Raw genomic sequence first — 14,583 nt, forward strand, 5'->3', positions numbered from 1 at the left:
ACTGTATTTAAACATCCAGAGTGAATTTATTACATCTACTAATTTAGCAAGATGTAGTAACATTGTCCTGATATTTAATGTTCTGTTGTGGTTACCACTCAAATGTCCTCCCGATAATACGCATTCATCCTCAGAACAGTGTGTGTGAGCGTGTGCATCTAAAAAGACTTGCAGGTTGGCACTCACCCTTGGCACTGAAGGCACAGTCCATGGCCCAGAATAGGTTGCCAAGAGTGATGCCCTGTAAACTCTCCTGATCTCTGAGCTTGGCTGGCTCACTGTGTCCTCGACCAACAAGTTGTATGAGTGTGTGTTCCTGTATCATTCATCCCATGGCCCCTCACATCGCGTTTGAACAGCTCTGCCTTTGTCTCATACTCACAATATTATTGTGGCCCTTTGCTCCCTGTCTTTGTATGATAAAAACACACACACACTCACAGAAAGAGGGTCAGTTGTGACATTGCAAGTACAATATATCAGAGATCTGCAGGAAGGCACCAGAAGGGGTAGACTGGCCGTGAAAGTGTGTGAGAGAGACTCCGTTCTCATGTTGTCTTGAGGGTCCTGTTAGTTCCCTGTATTTTCCTGTTAAACAATAGAGCAGGACTCAGTCCCTCCGTGTCCCCCACAGCCTGCTGGGTCTTGTACACACACACACACACTCACACTCACACATAATAACCATGGCGTTTCCAAGGGGTCTCCACCTCACTCTTGCCTTTATCATATTATCAGGGGTTTTTGTGCATGTCTGTCTGATTGTGTGACATCCCTAATAAGAATGCTCAAATGTCACCACCGGACCTAACAGGAAGTGAGCTGTCTAATGCCTTCAAGGCTTGCCAAAAATAACACCATCCAAATCTCCCGCTACCTATTGTGTTCACGCAGGAAGTGTGTGTGTCAATCAGATAGGTCTCCATTCGGATTCTTTAACACCGTCACACAAATGCTCAAGCTCATGTTCCCATCATTGTTTGTCCATCAAAATGTATCGTCATTTTTTTTTTCACATGCTCGCAAAAATATAGACAGTTACACCATTTGGAAAATACTGAGGATCTGATCAAATAAAGTTGTAATTGTCATAAAATAAAATACTGAACTGACATTAAAATCTGATTTGATAGTGGTGTAAAGTTTATCGAGTTTGTTTGTTTTATGAGATAATAGTCATCAAAATTCATAAACAAGTTTATGTTGAATAGAACAAAGCATGTTTTCGAACAGCTTGGCTTATGAATTAACATAATATTTTTTATATATATATATAGAAACTTTGGTAACATTGTAGATAACATCTTTGGCTTTTGCTCAATGCATGCTTGCTGAATATCTTTTCTTCCCAAAAAAAAAAAAAAAAAACTGAAATATTAAACACTAAACAGTATTCTGTCCCATGTTAAATGTCTGCCTCTCTCTCTAGATCTTTTACCGTGTGGTCCGAGAGGTCCAGCCGGGTGAGGAACTCTTACTGTTCATGAAGGCTGAGGAGTTTTCATGTGAGACCATGGCTCCGGCCATACATGGTGAGTTAGCACTCATACACACCAACACACACACACACACACACACACACACACACACACACACACAAACACACACATGCTAACTCACTCCTTTTGTTGTCCTGCAGAGGAGCGTCAGTACCGTTGTGAGGACTGTGACCTGAACTTTGAGTCTGGTTCAGAGCTGCTGGACCACCAGAAGCATGCATGTGGGACCCCGCCTTCCTCCGGCTTCAAGCTGTCAAAGCAGGGTCAGCCCTGCACTGCAGACGATCCTGATCTTGACCCGCTTCACTTCCACACTCACCCCCTGAACTTACCCCACTCCCCACAGGAGTGTAAGGAGTGTGAGCAGGTCTTTCCTGATGCCCAGAGGTAAACAGAATTAGATTAAAGCAAAATTTCAACTGTAGTCCCTTTTTTATGACTACAGACTAACTCTGACCCGAACCTAAATATAATTTTCTTTTGTTTCTACCAAAACAAAAAAAAACACAATCAAATCTGATAATTCTGTCTTTCTCCTTTTCTGTCTGTCTCTCAGTCTGGACACTCACTCGCTGTCTCACTCCGATGAGAGGGAGTATAAGTGTGATCAGTGTCCAAAGGCCTTCAACTGGAAATCAAACCTGATTCGCCACCAGATGTCACATGACAGCGGCAAGCATTATGAATGTGAAAACTGCTCAAAGGTAGAGTCCAGACATTAGACAAGATGTGTGCAAAAACTGGCATCTCTTACTGTAGCTTACCTTCTTTTACCTCAAACCCAACAGTAATTCCATCATGGAAAATACGGTGATAAATACTATTAATAAAAAGCAACTGACTATATAATCACGTATAGTAAGGATTGCAAAATAAATAGCCTTTTCAACATAAAAATGCAGCAGAACAATCTTTGTAGTTGACTTCAAAGTTTGTACATCCAATTTGAGCAAATTCATAAGCGTGAAGCGTATAGATGTCAGTGTTTGTTTTCAACACCGTTTTTGTCTACTTTTGTACAATAATCAGTTCTGGTACTTTTAGATTGCAACTTTGATGTCCAGTCAAAACCAGTTGAGATGCACTCCAATATATCACACTGTCTGTAGGCTGTGTATGTAAACTTTGTCCCTGTATCTCTATCTTTACCCAGCAGGTTTTCACAGACCCCAGTAACTTACAGAGGCACATCCGCTCTCAGCACGTGGGGGCGCGAGCTCACGCCTGCCCTGACTGCGGCAAGACCTTCGCCACCTCCTCAGGCCTTAAACAACACAAACACATCCACTCCTCAGTCAAGCCCTTCATATGTAAGTCACTCAGACCCTTCATATGTAAGTCTGCATGCTTTCTACTCTGAACACCACACCACAGAGCTGGAGAGCTCCAGCGTCCTTTTGAAATTCCCGCCAAATTTTAAATCTTTGATTCTAGATAGGTCAACTCCACTTTCTAATTTGCTCAACTGGTATTTAAAGACAAGTATACTTTCAATGCACTGTAACTTGCTTTGGATAGAAAGCATCCACCAAATGAATAAATATAAATATATTTAAATCTGTTTTTGAGACTGGTGGAGCTCTCCAGCTGGCCTGAGTTATCCAGCACTTATGTTGATGTTAGATCTGTTTAAGAGATTAAGTTTAAGAGATTAAGTATATTTATATTTATATATATAATATTAATCATACATAAATAGGAATATAAATATTTCTTACATTTATAAATGTATGTGTGTGTATTTATATACACATAAATATACAGTACACACACAAATACTATGTTAACAAACTTTAGTTTTGGATGCGATAAATCAGTTAGTCAATATATAATATATTATATTGATATTATATATAAATTATTAGTAGTAGTATTAAAAATAATTAGTATTAGTATGTTATTCTTTATTATTATTATTATTATTATTTTGTGTATCTAGTTAACATTTATATTAATGAATATTAATCTTTAATTTAATAAAAATGTGTTATTCTGTTTATTTGCTATAACCTAAGATTGCTTCTTTAACAGGCTATTTGATGTACTGTATTTATTGACTGTGTGTGTGTGTGTGTGTGTGTGTGTGTGTGTGTGTGTGTGTGTGTGTGTGTGTGTGTGTGTGTGTGTGTGTGTGTGTGTGTGTGTGTGTGTGTGTGTGTGTGTGTGTGTGTGTGTGTGAGTGCTGTCTCTGTCTGTGTACACTCCATTTATGCTGTGGTGTGTGATGGTTCGCTTTCCAAATCTGACTCTTTTGATTTTCTGTCAAACCTGTTGAGTTAATGTTACTGACATATACAGTACATACCAGCATAGTCATGTTCTTATAATGCTATCAATCTTTGAAACACACAATTTACCCTACATTTCCTAACAATGCATGTCAGTACACCACCTGTGCACTCTTGATTTCAATGCATGACCTCTGACCTCCGACCTCATACGTGAATAACCTCAATTCTTAATCTCATCCTGCATGATGAGCTCACTTGCCCCTCATAACGATTTAAACGTCTTAAACTGTACTGCGACCTCTGAACTTTGCACGATTGAACTTCATGCATTGACCTGACCCTCGAAGTGCTGATCCCACACAGCTCGTGTAGACGTTACCCCCCCCCCCCCCACCCCACCCCACCACATATCAGACAGTAAGTAGCTTGCTAACTCTGGCCATTCCAGGAAAATCACTACCACATGCAGGCCGACTCATACAGAGACTTAGGCACAGCCATTTACAGCAATCAGCATTTGAACAAGCACAGCTAACAACACTTAATGACCTCGCAACAACACACACACCGAAATACACCACACGCATGCACTTTGATGCATGCACAGGCAAATATACACTCTGTAGAAAAGTGAGCCTTATTGAGTCTTATTTTTATCATTTGTTAATATACTTATATTTCAATTCAATACTGAAAGGTATTGCTAAAATATAATTCAGTCAATTTGTCAAATCATTCCAAATTATTCACTTATGAGGTTTAAACTCAGTATTGACCCCTTAGAAAGCAGTATACATTGAGTTGACTCATTAGGTTTTGAAACAGACCCATGAACTTATTTGTGTCTTCATTTGCATGTATATGTGTTCATATACATAATTCTGGATTTGTTACTGATACAAACACTGACAAAAATATTGTTAATTATGCTAAACTAAAAGAGAAAATCTCTCTTTTTCATAAACACTCACACACATTTGTTTTACTACTGGCTGTTCACCACTGCGGAATGTGTTTATAATATTTCATCATGGTTTATTAAGACCTGACAAAATACAGTACTCTGAAGTGCCCACAGATCTTCCCTCACACACGCCCCAGATTTCACACCTGTTCATCCAAGTGTGTCCAGTTGTTCACAATTATATAAGCAATGTGTGTGCGTATTCCTGAATGTATGATATCCAAGCAGTATGTGTGTGTGAACAAAAAAACCCACCATGAACTCTTAAAGTGATAGTTCACCAAAAATAATAAAATCCTTTCATTTACTCTCCCTTGTGTTGTTCCAAAACTGAAAGCATTTCAAATGCAAAAGTAAAATGTACAATATACAGAGAAGAAATTGTTGAATAAAGTTTTCTTGAAAAGTATTCTCATAGCTTCATAACATTAAGATTGAACCACTGACACATGGACTATGTTATCGATGTTCTTACTACCTTTCTGGGCCATAAAACATTTCAGTTGCATTGCAGTCTATGGAGGGTCAGAAAGCTCTTGGATTTCATCAAAAAAAATCTTAATTTGTGTTCTGAAGATGAACAAAGATCTTACGGGTTTGGAACAAGAGGGTGAGTGCATGAGTACATGGGTACATTTTCATTTTTGGGAGAACTAACCTTTTAAGTCATCCTTTTACCCTGCACTAATATTTACATCCCATCTCTTGATCAGTCTGTTTGAGTAACCGACTCTGTAAACACACATCATGGTAGAACATCCTCTCTTTCCGCACCTCACACCTCATGCAGTCTGACAGGGATTAGCAAACCCACCCTGCTAGACTCCCTAACTTCAATAAATTTTTAAAACGTTACGTTTGCAATAGGATATGTGATTATGATGAGAAATGTTAGTGGATAAAAGGCTTCATTTCACACTAGAGGTGTTAGACTGGTAATGTATAGGGTGATTTTATCACTTTCAGAGTGTGCATTAGGGATTTAACAGTATACACGGCTGTCTGCAGTGACATGAACGGCAAGAGTTTAGGATCAATCATGAGTTTTAAGAATGTTGTTTGACGATTGAATATTGTGTAATTATGTGAGTTGTATGTGTGTGTTTATAATAGACAGGGACGTCGCTTGGTTCTTGGGAACGGACCTGCGGTAGAGGATTCATTCAACTCTGTTTCCTTCTCACGCTTAGAATAGAGCCATTGTGATGTCCTTGTCTGTGTGTGTGTGTGTGTGTGTGTGTGTGTGCGCGTGTGCATGTGTGCGTGTGTGTGCATCGGCGTTTGACATTGCATTCTTTCATCTGCCATCCTTGCTTGTCCTGCATTTTTGTTTGTTTTGTTTGCATTTTTGAATGAATGTATGTGTGGCATGCCTAAACCGACCATTCTTTTCCATGGTATGTCCATGTCTCACTGTCTCTAGGTGAGGTCTGCCACAAATCTTACACACAGTTCTCCAATCTGTGCCGGCACAAACGCATGCACGCGGACTGTCGCACTCAGATCAAGTGCAAAGACTGCGGCCAGATGTTTAGCACCACGTCATCCCTAAACAAGCATCGGCGCTTCTGTGAGGGTAAAAACCATTTTGCTGCTGCTGCGGGAGGATTGTTTGCCCAGGGAATGGCCCTCCCTGGCACCCCTGGCCTAGACAAGTCTGCACTGGCTGGAATGAGCCATGGGAGTCCTGGTTTAGCAGACTATTTTGGGACAAACAGGCACCATGGTGGGCTGACATACCCAGCAGCCCCTCCGGCATTCCCATTCAGTTTTCCAGGGCTTTTCCCATCAGGACTTTACCACCGGCCCCCTATAATCCCATCCATGTCACCCATTAATGGCCCATCGAATGGTGAACTACGAAAGAGTCCACTGCTGTCCTCACCCATCTCTGGGTCACGTGACCTCTTGAAAAGTTTATGCAAGGATTCGTTCAACGGGGAGAGCATGGAGCATCAGAGGGAAGGATCTGTCTCCAAACCAAAGCATGGCGGGAAGATGAGTGACCAGTCAGAAAGTAGTGATCTGGACGATGTCAGCACTCCGAGTGGGAGTGAGCTGGAAAGCACTTCAGGTTCAGAGTTGGACAGCGAAGCAGAAAGCGACCGGGAACGGGTGCGAGTGTGGGAGAACGGGAAGGGCCCAAAAAGGAAGTCAAGTGGGTTCAATGATGCCCAAAGCCCAACTCTTGTCAGCTCCAGTAGTAGTAGCAACACCAATAACGGAAAAGAGTTTCCTATGCCAGGGCTGCTTCCGTCATCTTTAGATGAGCAAACGGCTGTTTCTGGTGCTGTTAATGACTCGATAAAGGCAATTGCCTCAATTGCTGAGAAATACTTTGGTTCTACTGGACTTGCAGGCCTGCAAGACAAAAAAGTTGGGGCATTGCCATACCCTTCCATGTTTCCTCTGTCTTTCTTTCCTGCCTTCTCTCCATCAGTCTATCCTTTCCCTGAAAAGGAGCAACTTAGACCTCCAGGTCACAAAGGGGATCAAGAAAGCCCTCCGGTTGAGCGTAAAAAATTTCAGGGCAGAAACGCTGAATCACCTTTTGACCTCACCACCAAGCGGAAGGAAGAACATCTTGCATCCAACTGCAGCCCTTTGAAACCTGAAGCCTCACACATACAATCAGCCAACCAGGATCAACCGCTGGACCTGAGTCTTGGTGGACGAACTCAAGGAAAGAGTGTAAGAGGGGAGGAGTTAAATACGAACCCTGTCTTTTGTGAGGAGAGGGTAGAACCAGAGCCACCTAAGGCCGACCCTTCCCTCCAACATGCAAGACCTACGCCTTTCTTCATGGATCCCATTTACAGGTACTGTCAATCACATGTCCTTCCTACTGTGTTAGCATAAAGGAATATACTTAGTTTGGTTAAACTTGCCCTGAGAACTGATAGAAGTTTAATATCAGCAGGGTTGAGAAAAGAAAGATGAACGATCCTTTCGAAGTCCTCAAGGACAAGTATATGCGGCCGGCTCCTGGATTTCTTTTCCACCCACAGGTGAGATTTGTCGGAATATTTTCCCACTGCTAACTCCATTTTATTTTATCACCTCATCCCTACAGTCCTGCAAAAATCATTACCTTATTTTCAAGAGCCTCTTTCATGCATGTTCCAGACTCAAATGTACACCATGACCAGTTTGAAAGCTTTCTCATCAGTTATTTCAACCCAGTTTTGTAGTTCCCACCAGTGGTACAGAAAGGTGGTGTGCAGAATTGCCAGACATCTTACCTTACTCACAAAATAACATTATAATAACATATCATTATTTTTGCAATAAACTAATTTGGTTTAGTGCCACTAATGGTACAGAAACATGGAACAGAAACAGCACGTTAACTAAATTCAAAGCGATTTTAAATACTGACATAACTTGTCCCATTGAATGAATTTCTACTATTGACAGAATAACTCCTCATGATCTAGTATTGATGTAATAGCTACAGTATGGTGGCAGTAGTTTTACAGGGCCCTAGTGTTTAAGCTTTAGCATAGCGACTCCATGTTCCACCATGTGGTTCTTTTACTGAGTGATTAGGTCCAGATGTGAGATTCAGACAAGGTAGGAGTTTTGTGACACGTCTCTATGTGGGTGTCTTTGATTATGATGTCACAATATGATACACAGTTAAACTGCCAGACACTGAGCCACGTCCCTGGATGAAGACTATATATAAATGTGTGTGTGTGTGTGTGTGTGTGTGTGTGTGTGTTTGTTGTAAATCTACGTGATTTATGTGTTTATGAGTGATTTTGTCAGAGTGTAAGTGTGTGGTTTAGTGACTGAGTGTCTATGTAACCTCATTAGTGTGTATTAAAATAACCTGTCTGCTTTATGTCATTGTATGTTTGCTATCAGTGTTCTGTAAAAATAATACTTAGTTCTCATATAAACCTACACACACACGTCTGGTACATATATAGACCCTGAAACACTCATAGACGCTCACTGGTGTAGTGTTTTATTGGCTGTTTCAGGACAGTGTTTTATGGGCTGTTTCATTGGACTGATTTATTCCCTGTGTATGCTTTGTGTCTGTGCAAGATAATATCCACTTGTCCTTCACACACTGCCTAACGAGGTGACTTATCAGCATCTACTTTGTTGCACTATCCTCACTGGACTCTCTAAATGGCACCAGGGATGCTATTGACGGCACATATGTATTATGGGAAATGCAGTATTAAATCTACTGTATTAGTGTGATGCTAAGCAGTAGAAAGCAATTCAAACATTGGGAGATTAAGTGGATTGTAGGGGGAAAAAATTAAGAAATAGTTAATGCAATTTAGTTATATTTATATTTTACTCTATTACTTTTTTTCATTTTGTTTAAATCTGTATAATAATTGATAATAAATAATTATCAATAAATTATAAATATAATTTGTTTTCTTACACCGCTTTTTTCTTCCACTGCACCAGAAATACTCTGTAATATGAATAATTATAACTAATGCATTGCATTGCATAAAATAAAACAATCAGTCTAATTCTTGATTTTGATTTGCTGTTTCCCTTCTGTCCTGCCCCCAGTTTCGCATGCCTGATCAGAGAACATGGGTAAGTTACTCCAAATCAAGTCATTCATGTGCTTTCACCACAAACACTCACACACACACTCACACACATGCACACACACACACACACACACACACACACACTCTCTCTCACACACACACACACACACACACACACACACACACACACACACACACACACACACACACACAGGCTTAATAATTACATGTTACTCACACACACACCTAACTTTGAAACATGTACCCACAATGCAGCTCACTATTAGCATGACATGATAGATGTAATGCATGACTTAAAACAAACAAATGCATGGACCAAATCACACCTAAAACAGCTAAATCCGGTCCAAAGTCATTTCCATTCAGGGAAGATCCATGTTTATTTAGTAAACCACCCGTTCTTTTACACTTTTTTTTTGCCTGATCTGTTCAATACAATTGATTGATTAGTTTTTGGAATTTAGTACCATAAAACAGAAAATTTGATCTGTGAAAACACACAACTACTGTAGCCTTCAGATGAAACACTCTCTGGTTGAACATTGGAAGAAAGTCTTTTGCCTGTGCCGGTGTGAATAAATCCGCTTTGTTCATGTATCATTTGGAGCACGCATGTCTCCACTCTTGTATGCCAGTGTGTGTGTTAACCAGACAGAACAGTTGTTATTTCTGATGGCTACCCCTGATAATGCAGTGAATGTGAGTGAATGTGATTATTTACACAGAGAGAGTAACAGACCACAGCTCTGATTTGGGGTGGCGACACTCCCATTCAGCATCGCATCACTGGAGGGGTAACAGTCTCTCTGGGACCCTCTCTGAGTGTGTGTGATAACACAATGGGGGTTTCCAAACCCAAGACATCTGGTACCCTGATAAGATCAACAATTGAAAAGCTCTTGCTAATGAAGGCCCTCTCAGACACACACAACTGAGAATGGGCAGCTCAACAGCTGCCCTACCACAGAGAGGGTGAAGGCTACTTAGAGATCCAGGAAGTCCAGTCGTTGCCAATCACAGATTTCTTTGTACTTAGTTGTTACAGCAATCATAGAGATACCAATCTATGGTAATATGTTTAGACTTCAAGTACCAGTTAAAATGGCTGTAATATATGTGTGTATTTTTGACCTAGACACACTTGGTGGACAAAATCTCTGTCCCCGTGGAATGTTTTATTGCGCTTTCATAGCTCAGAAGACTTAATGGAGACTTAATGGAGTCTGTTATGTTTCATGTAACTGTCACACCCAGGGGCTGGCTATGCTTTAACTAAGCCACACCCCTTCTCAACTTCCACCTCGAGGAGGTCCCCAAACCCGACCCAATGGCCAAGCAACACGAGAACAAGTAAGTGATAAAACAATCTTTATTTAAATATTTAAAAATAGCTTAGGGAATAGGGAAAGGGCAATTAAAACTAAACTCTGACTCGGCCCTCCAGATGGGCTATGGCCGGGAAGAGGTCAGGGAGCAAGGGGGCCACGGGGATCCGGGGCGTGGGGCTCGGGCCCCGGCCTGAGTCTTAGGTATCCGTAGCGCCCTCCTTCTTCCTCCTCTTCGCTGAATACAGCTCACGGTAAGTACTGGTTCACTCAGTTCGTTCTCGAGGTGCCCACTCTCTTTCTCTTCCTCCACAGGCAACAGCTCTTCGCTGATTACAGCTCACAGTAAGTACTGATTCACCCAGTTCGTTCCTTGGGTGCTCACGCTCTTTCTCTTTCTCCACAGGCAGCGGCTGGGACACACAGGCACAGTTAGTTCAGCTTGGTTTTGCTCTCACCTCTTCGCTGATTACAGCTCACAGTAAGTACTGGTTCACACAGTTCGTTCCTTGGGTGCTCACTCGCTTTCTCTTTCTCCACAGGCAGCGGCGTAAGTACAGGTTCCCTCAGTCTCTCCTCGTGTTACCCACTCTCTCTCCTTTTCTCTCCACAGGTATCAACTTGGGCACAATAGCACAGTTAGTTTGCTTTGAATGGCTCTCACCTCTGGGCTGGACACAGCGTACTGTAAGTACAGGGTTCGCTCTACTCCTCCTCGTGTTATTCACTCTCTCTCTCCTTTCCTCTCCACAGGTATCAACTTGGGCACAATAGCACAGTTAGTTTGCTTTGAATGGCTCTCACCTCTGGGCTGGACACAGCGTACTGTAAGTACAGGGTTCGCTCTATTCCTCCTCGTGTTATTCACTCTCTCTCCTTTTCTCTCCACAGGTATCAACTTGGGCACAATAGCACAGTTAGTTTGCTTTGAATGGCTCTCACCTCTGGGCTGGACACAGCGTACTGTAAGTACAGGGTTCGCTCTATTCCTCCTCGTGTTATTCCCTCTCTCTCCTTTTCTCTCCACAGATATCAACTTGGGCACAATAGCACCGTTAGTTTGCTTTGAATGGCTCTCACCTCTGGGCTGAACACAGCGCACTGTAAGTACAGGTTTCCTCTGTTTCTCCTTGTGTTACTCACTCTCTTTCCTTTCCTCTCCACAGGTATCAACTTAGACACAAAACACAGTTACTCTGCTTTGGATGGCTTTCACCTCTGGGCTGGACACAGCGTACCGTGCTATCTCCGGAGATCTGAAGCACGCTCACAACATATACTGTACTGAACTAGGCCAGGACCAGCAATCTCCTTGTCCTCCCACGCCGAAGTGCGTGAAGGCGGGGGTTTATCTGACAGGACACACGGCAATACACAGCAGCCCACAGCAATATACAACACCACGTCAAAATTATAGGTTTTCACAGCACGAAGACTCACCCACCACACTCAGTGTACGAAAAGGACACCCGTCTTCCTTCACTTCGCTTGGTTCGGATCTGGCGATGGAATATGCGGCCTAGCTAGTGATGTCGTCGTTGCGACTACTTCAATAAGTATTCCTTCGGCTCTCCCACCACACTATATTAGGGGTAGGGCCACCCTCCTCCTCCTGGAGAGATCTACACAACGCCAGGTCAATATACAGGGCACTTTCGACTGGCTCTTAGTACTCACATCAATGCCACTTCCAATCCCCTTTTTCACGTCGTCTCAGTTCGCCGTATAATCTGTTCACTTCTCAACCTTTAAGGTTCGCGATGTCTTCACAATCATACAATTCCAGCCTGAGGGAGAGAGAGAGTTAGACAGCTACCAGCAGCGTACCAAGACGGGCACAACCCAGTGCTTCACACACACCAAAGAGAGCTTCCCAGACTGTAAAATAACTTGGCCTTAAGTACTGCCTTGTCCAGCGTATCCTCCAATCACCAACCGCTGTCCCTAACTAGGCACAGGTGCATCGAATTCCCTGATTTTCCTTCTTACGGCGCTACCGGAAGTTCCGGTGTTCTGTTTTTCCGGTCCGGGCGGAAACACTTCCGGGCGGAACCAAACTTCCCGAATTTTGGTTCCGCCCCTAAAGATCGTCACCTTGTGACATCCTCCCCCGCCAATCCGTTCTAGTCCCTAGAACGTCCTCGGGCTGTCCACTCCCCATAGCGGGCAGGGGGTCGGCCTCGGTTCTCTCGCTGGGATCGTCTCACTGGTGAATCGGGCTCAGCTTGTTCAGGGGCTGCTTCTGGTTCTCTCGGGGCGATCGGGGGTGGTGCCACCACGGGTCTCCCTGGTACCACAGCCCAACCTTCAATCCAGGGGGCCGCTGGTACAGGTTCCGTGGGGACTTCTTCCACGGCTTCAGGGTAGTTAGGGCATGGGCGAATCATGTTCCGGTGCACCACACGGTCGGGGCCTGACTTCCCTTCTGGCCGGATGGTATAGACCGGCTGCCCCGGCCTCTGCTGCCGGCAGACTACATAAGGGGTGGCCTCCCAACGGTCACTCAGTTTCCCCTTCCCCTGCCGCCGATTATCTCTCACCAACACCCTCTCTCCTGGCAGTAGAGGGGCTTCTCTAGCAGTCCGATCATACAACCGCTTACTTTTCTCTCCTGCCGTCTGTATCCTTTTCGACACCTGCTCGTAGGCGAAATGCAAGCGCTGGTGATGGCGCCCCACCCACTCCGTTACACTTGCTTCCTCTTGGTCGGCTATCACTCCTAGGACCAGGTCAGTAGGCATTCGTATGTGTCTGCCAAACATCAGGTAAGTGGGAGCGTAACCCGTAGTACTATGTATACTGTTGTTATAGGCCTGTAGGAGGTTTGGCAAGGCACTCACCCAATCGTCCTGCCGTTGTTGGTCCAAGGTCCCCAGCAGCCCCAATAGGGTCTGATTGAATCTCTCACAGCCGCCGTTCCCCTGAGGATGATACGAAGTGGTGTGAGTTTTCGTGCAACCGTACAACTGGCATAGTTCTCTAATTACCCTGGACTCAAAGTTGGCTCCTTGATCGGAGTGCAGAAACTCCGGGCATCCGAACGTCTGGAAGACGGCCCGCCATAAAACTGTAGCGGTGGTGGTTGCAGTCTGGTCGAGGGTGGGGATAGCCCAAGCGTACTTTGTGAACAAATCCGTTATTACCAAGATGTTCTGGTAGCGATCTCGTGGTCGGCCCAGTGTCAAGAAGTCCATAGCCATGATATGAAGGGGGGCCTTCGCATGGATGGGTACCATTGGCGCTCGGACCTCCCGTCTGGACTTAAACAATATGCATCTCGGGCAAGCTTGAATTAGGGCGTGCACCGATGCCTCTAGCCCGGGCCAAAAGAAGAATCTCCTAAGCAGGGACACGGTCCTCTCCTGTCCCTGATGCCCCAACTGGTTGTGGTACGCCGAAACTAAAGCCGTTACCTCATCTGCGGGTACCACGATCTGGCGTACTTCTTCGCCCAACTTCGGGTCACTGACCCTTCTGCACAAAACGCCATCTCTCAGCTCCAGCCTGTCCCATTGCCCCAGCAGCCTCCTCCCAGTATCCGTCTGGGCTAACCTCTCCGCTGGCGTCAGCCGTCGGCCCTGTTCCAGCCATTCTCTTACCAGCCGCACATCTTGATCCCTGGCCTGTCTCTCCCTCCACCGACGGGGATCCCATCCCCAGTTCTCAGGCACGGCCTCTTGTCTGCTGCCTGGTGCCTCTACTGCTCCTACCATATAGCCCTCCTCCGGGCTGGCCCCTCCGGGGCTTTCCGCTTCGGGCAGCCTTGAGAGGACGTCCGCGTTCATGTGTTCACGCCCTGGTCGGTACTGTAGTTGATAGTCAAAGTTGGCCAGTTGGGCCACCCACCGCTGCTCCACGGCTCCCAGCTTCGCCGTCTGTAAGTGTACTAATGGGTTATTGTCTGTAATGATCGTCACCTTGGCACCCCAGAGGTAGTCTTTAAATTTCTCACTTAGGGCCCACTTCAACGCCAGCAGCTCCAATTTGAAAGAACTATAGTTCGCATCGTTC

General features: G+C 44.3%; 1 protein-coding gene across 14 annotated transcripts in view; it reads left to right on the forward strand.

Moving 5' to 3' along the window:
- Positions 1–14,583, forward strand: part of LOC132123495 (MDS1 and EVI1 complex locus protein EVI1-A-like) — a 159,608-nt gene that overhangs the window by 129,205 nt on the left and 15,820 nt on the right. For 3 of the 14 annotated variants that reach the window (XM_059534126.1, XM_059534129.1, XM_059534139.1), the window contains 7 exons: positions 1,430–1,532; positions 1,640–1,886; positions 2,056–2,203; positions 2,653–2,833; positions 6,118–7,513; positions 7,612–7,702; positions 9,243–9,269. In XM_059534126.1, the coding sequence (XP_059390109.1) occupies positions 1,430–1,532; positions 1,640–1,886; positions 2,056–2,203; positions 2,653–2,833; positions 6,118–7,513; positions 7,612–7,702; positions 9,243–9,269 (2,193 nt within the window). The remainder of the gene's footprint in view (positions 1–1,429; positions 1,533–1,639; positions 1,887–2,055; positions 2,204–2,652; positions 2,834–6,117; positions 7,514–7,611; positions 7,703–9,242; positions 9,270–14,583) is intronic. The other 11 variants (XM_059534127.1, XM_059534134.1, XM_059534131.1 and 8 more) reach the window with 11 other exon arrangements.

The sequence above is a fragment of the Carassius carassius genome, chromosome 41, assembly GCF_963082965.1.
Source record: "Carassius carassius chromosome 41, fCarCar2.1, whole genome shotgun sequence".
NCBI classification, from domain to species: domain Eukaryota; kingdom Metazoa; phylum Chordata; class Actinopteri; order Cypriniformes; family Cyprinidae; genus Carassius; species Carassius carassius.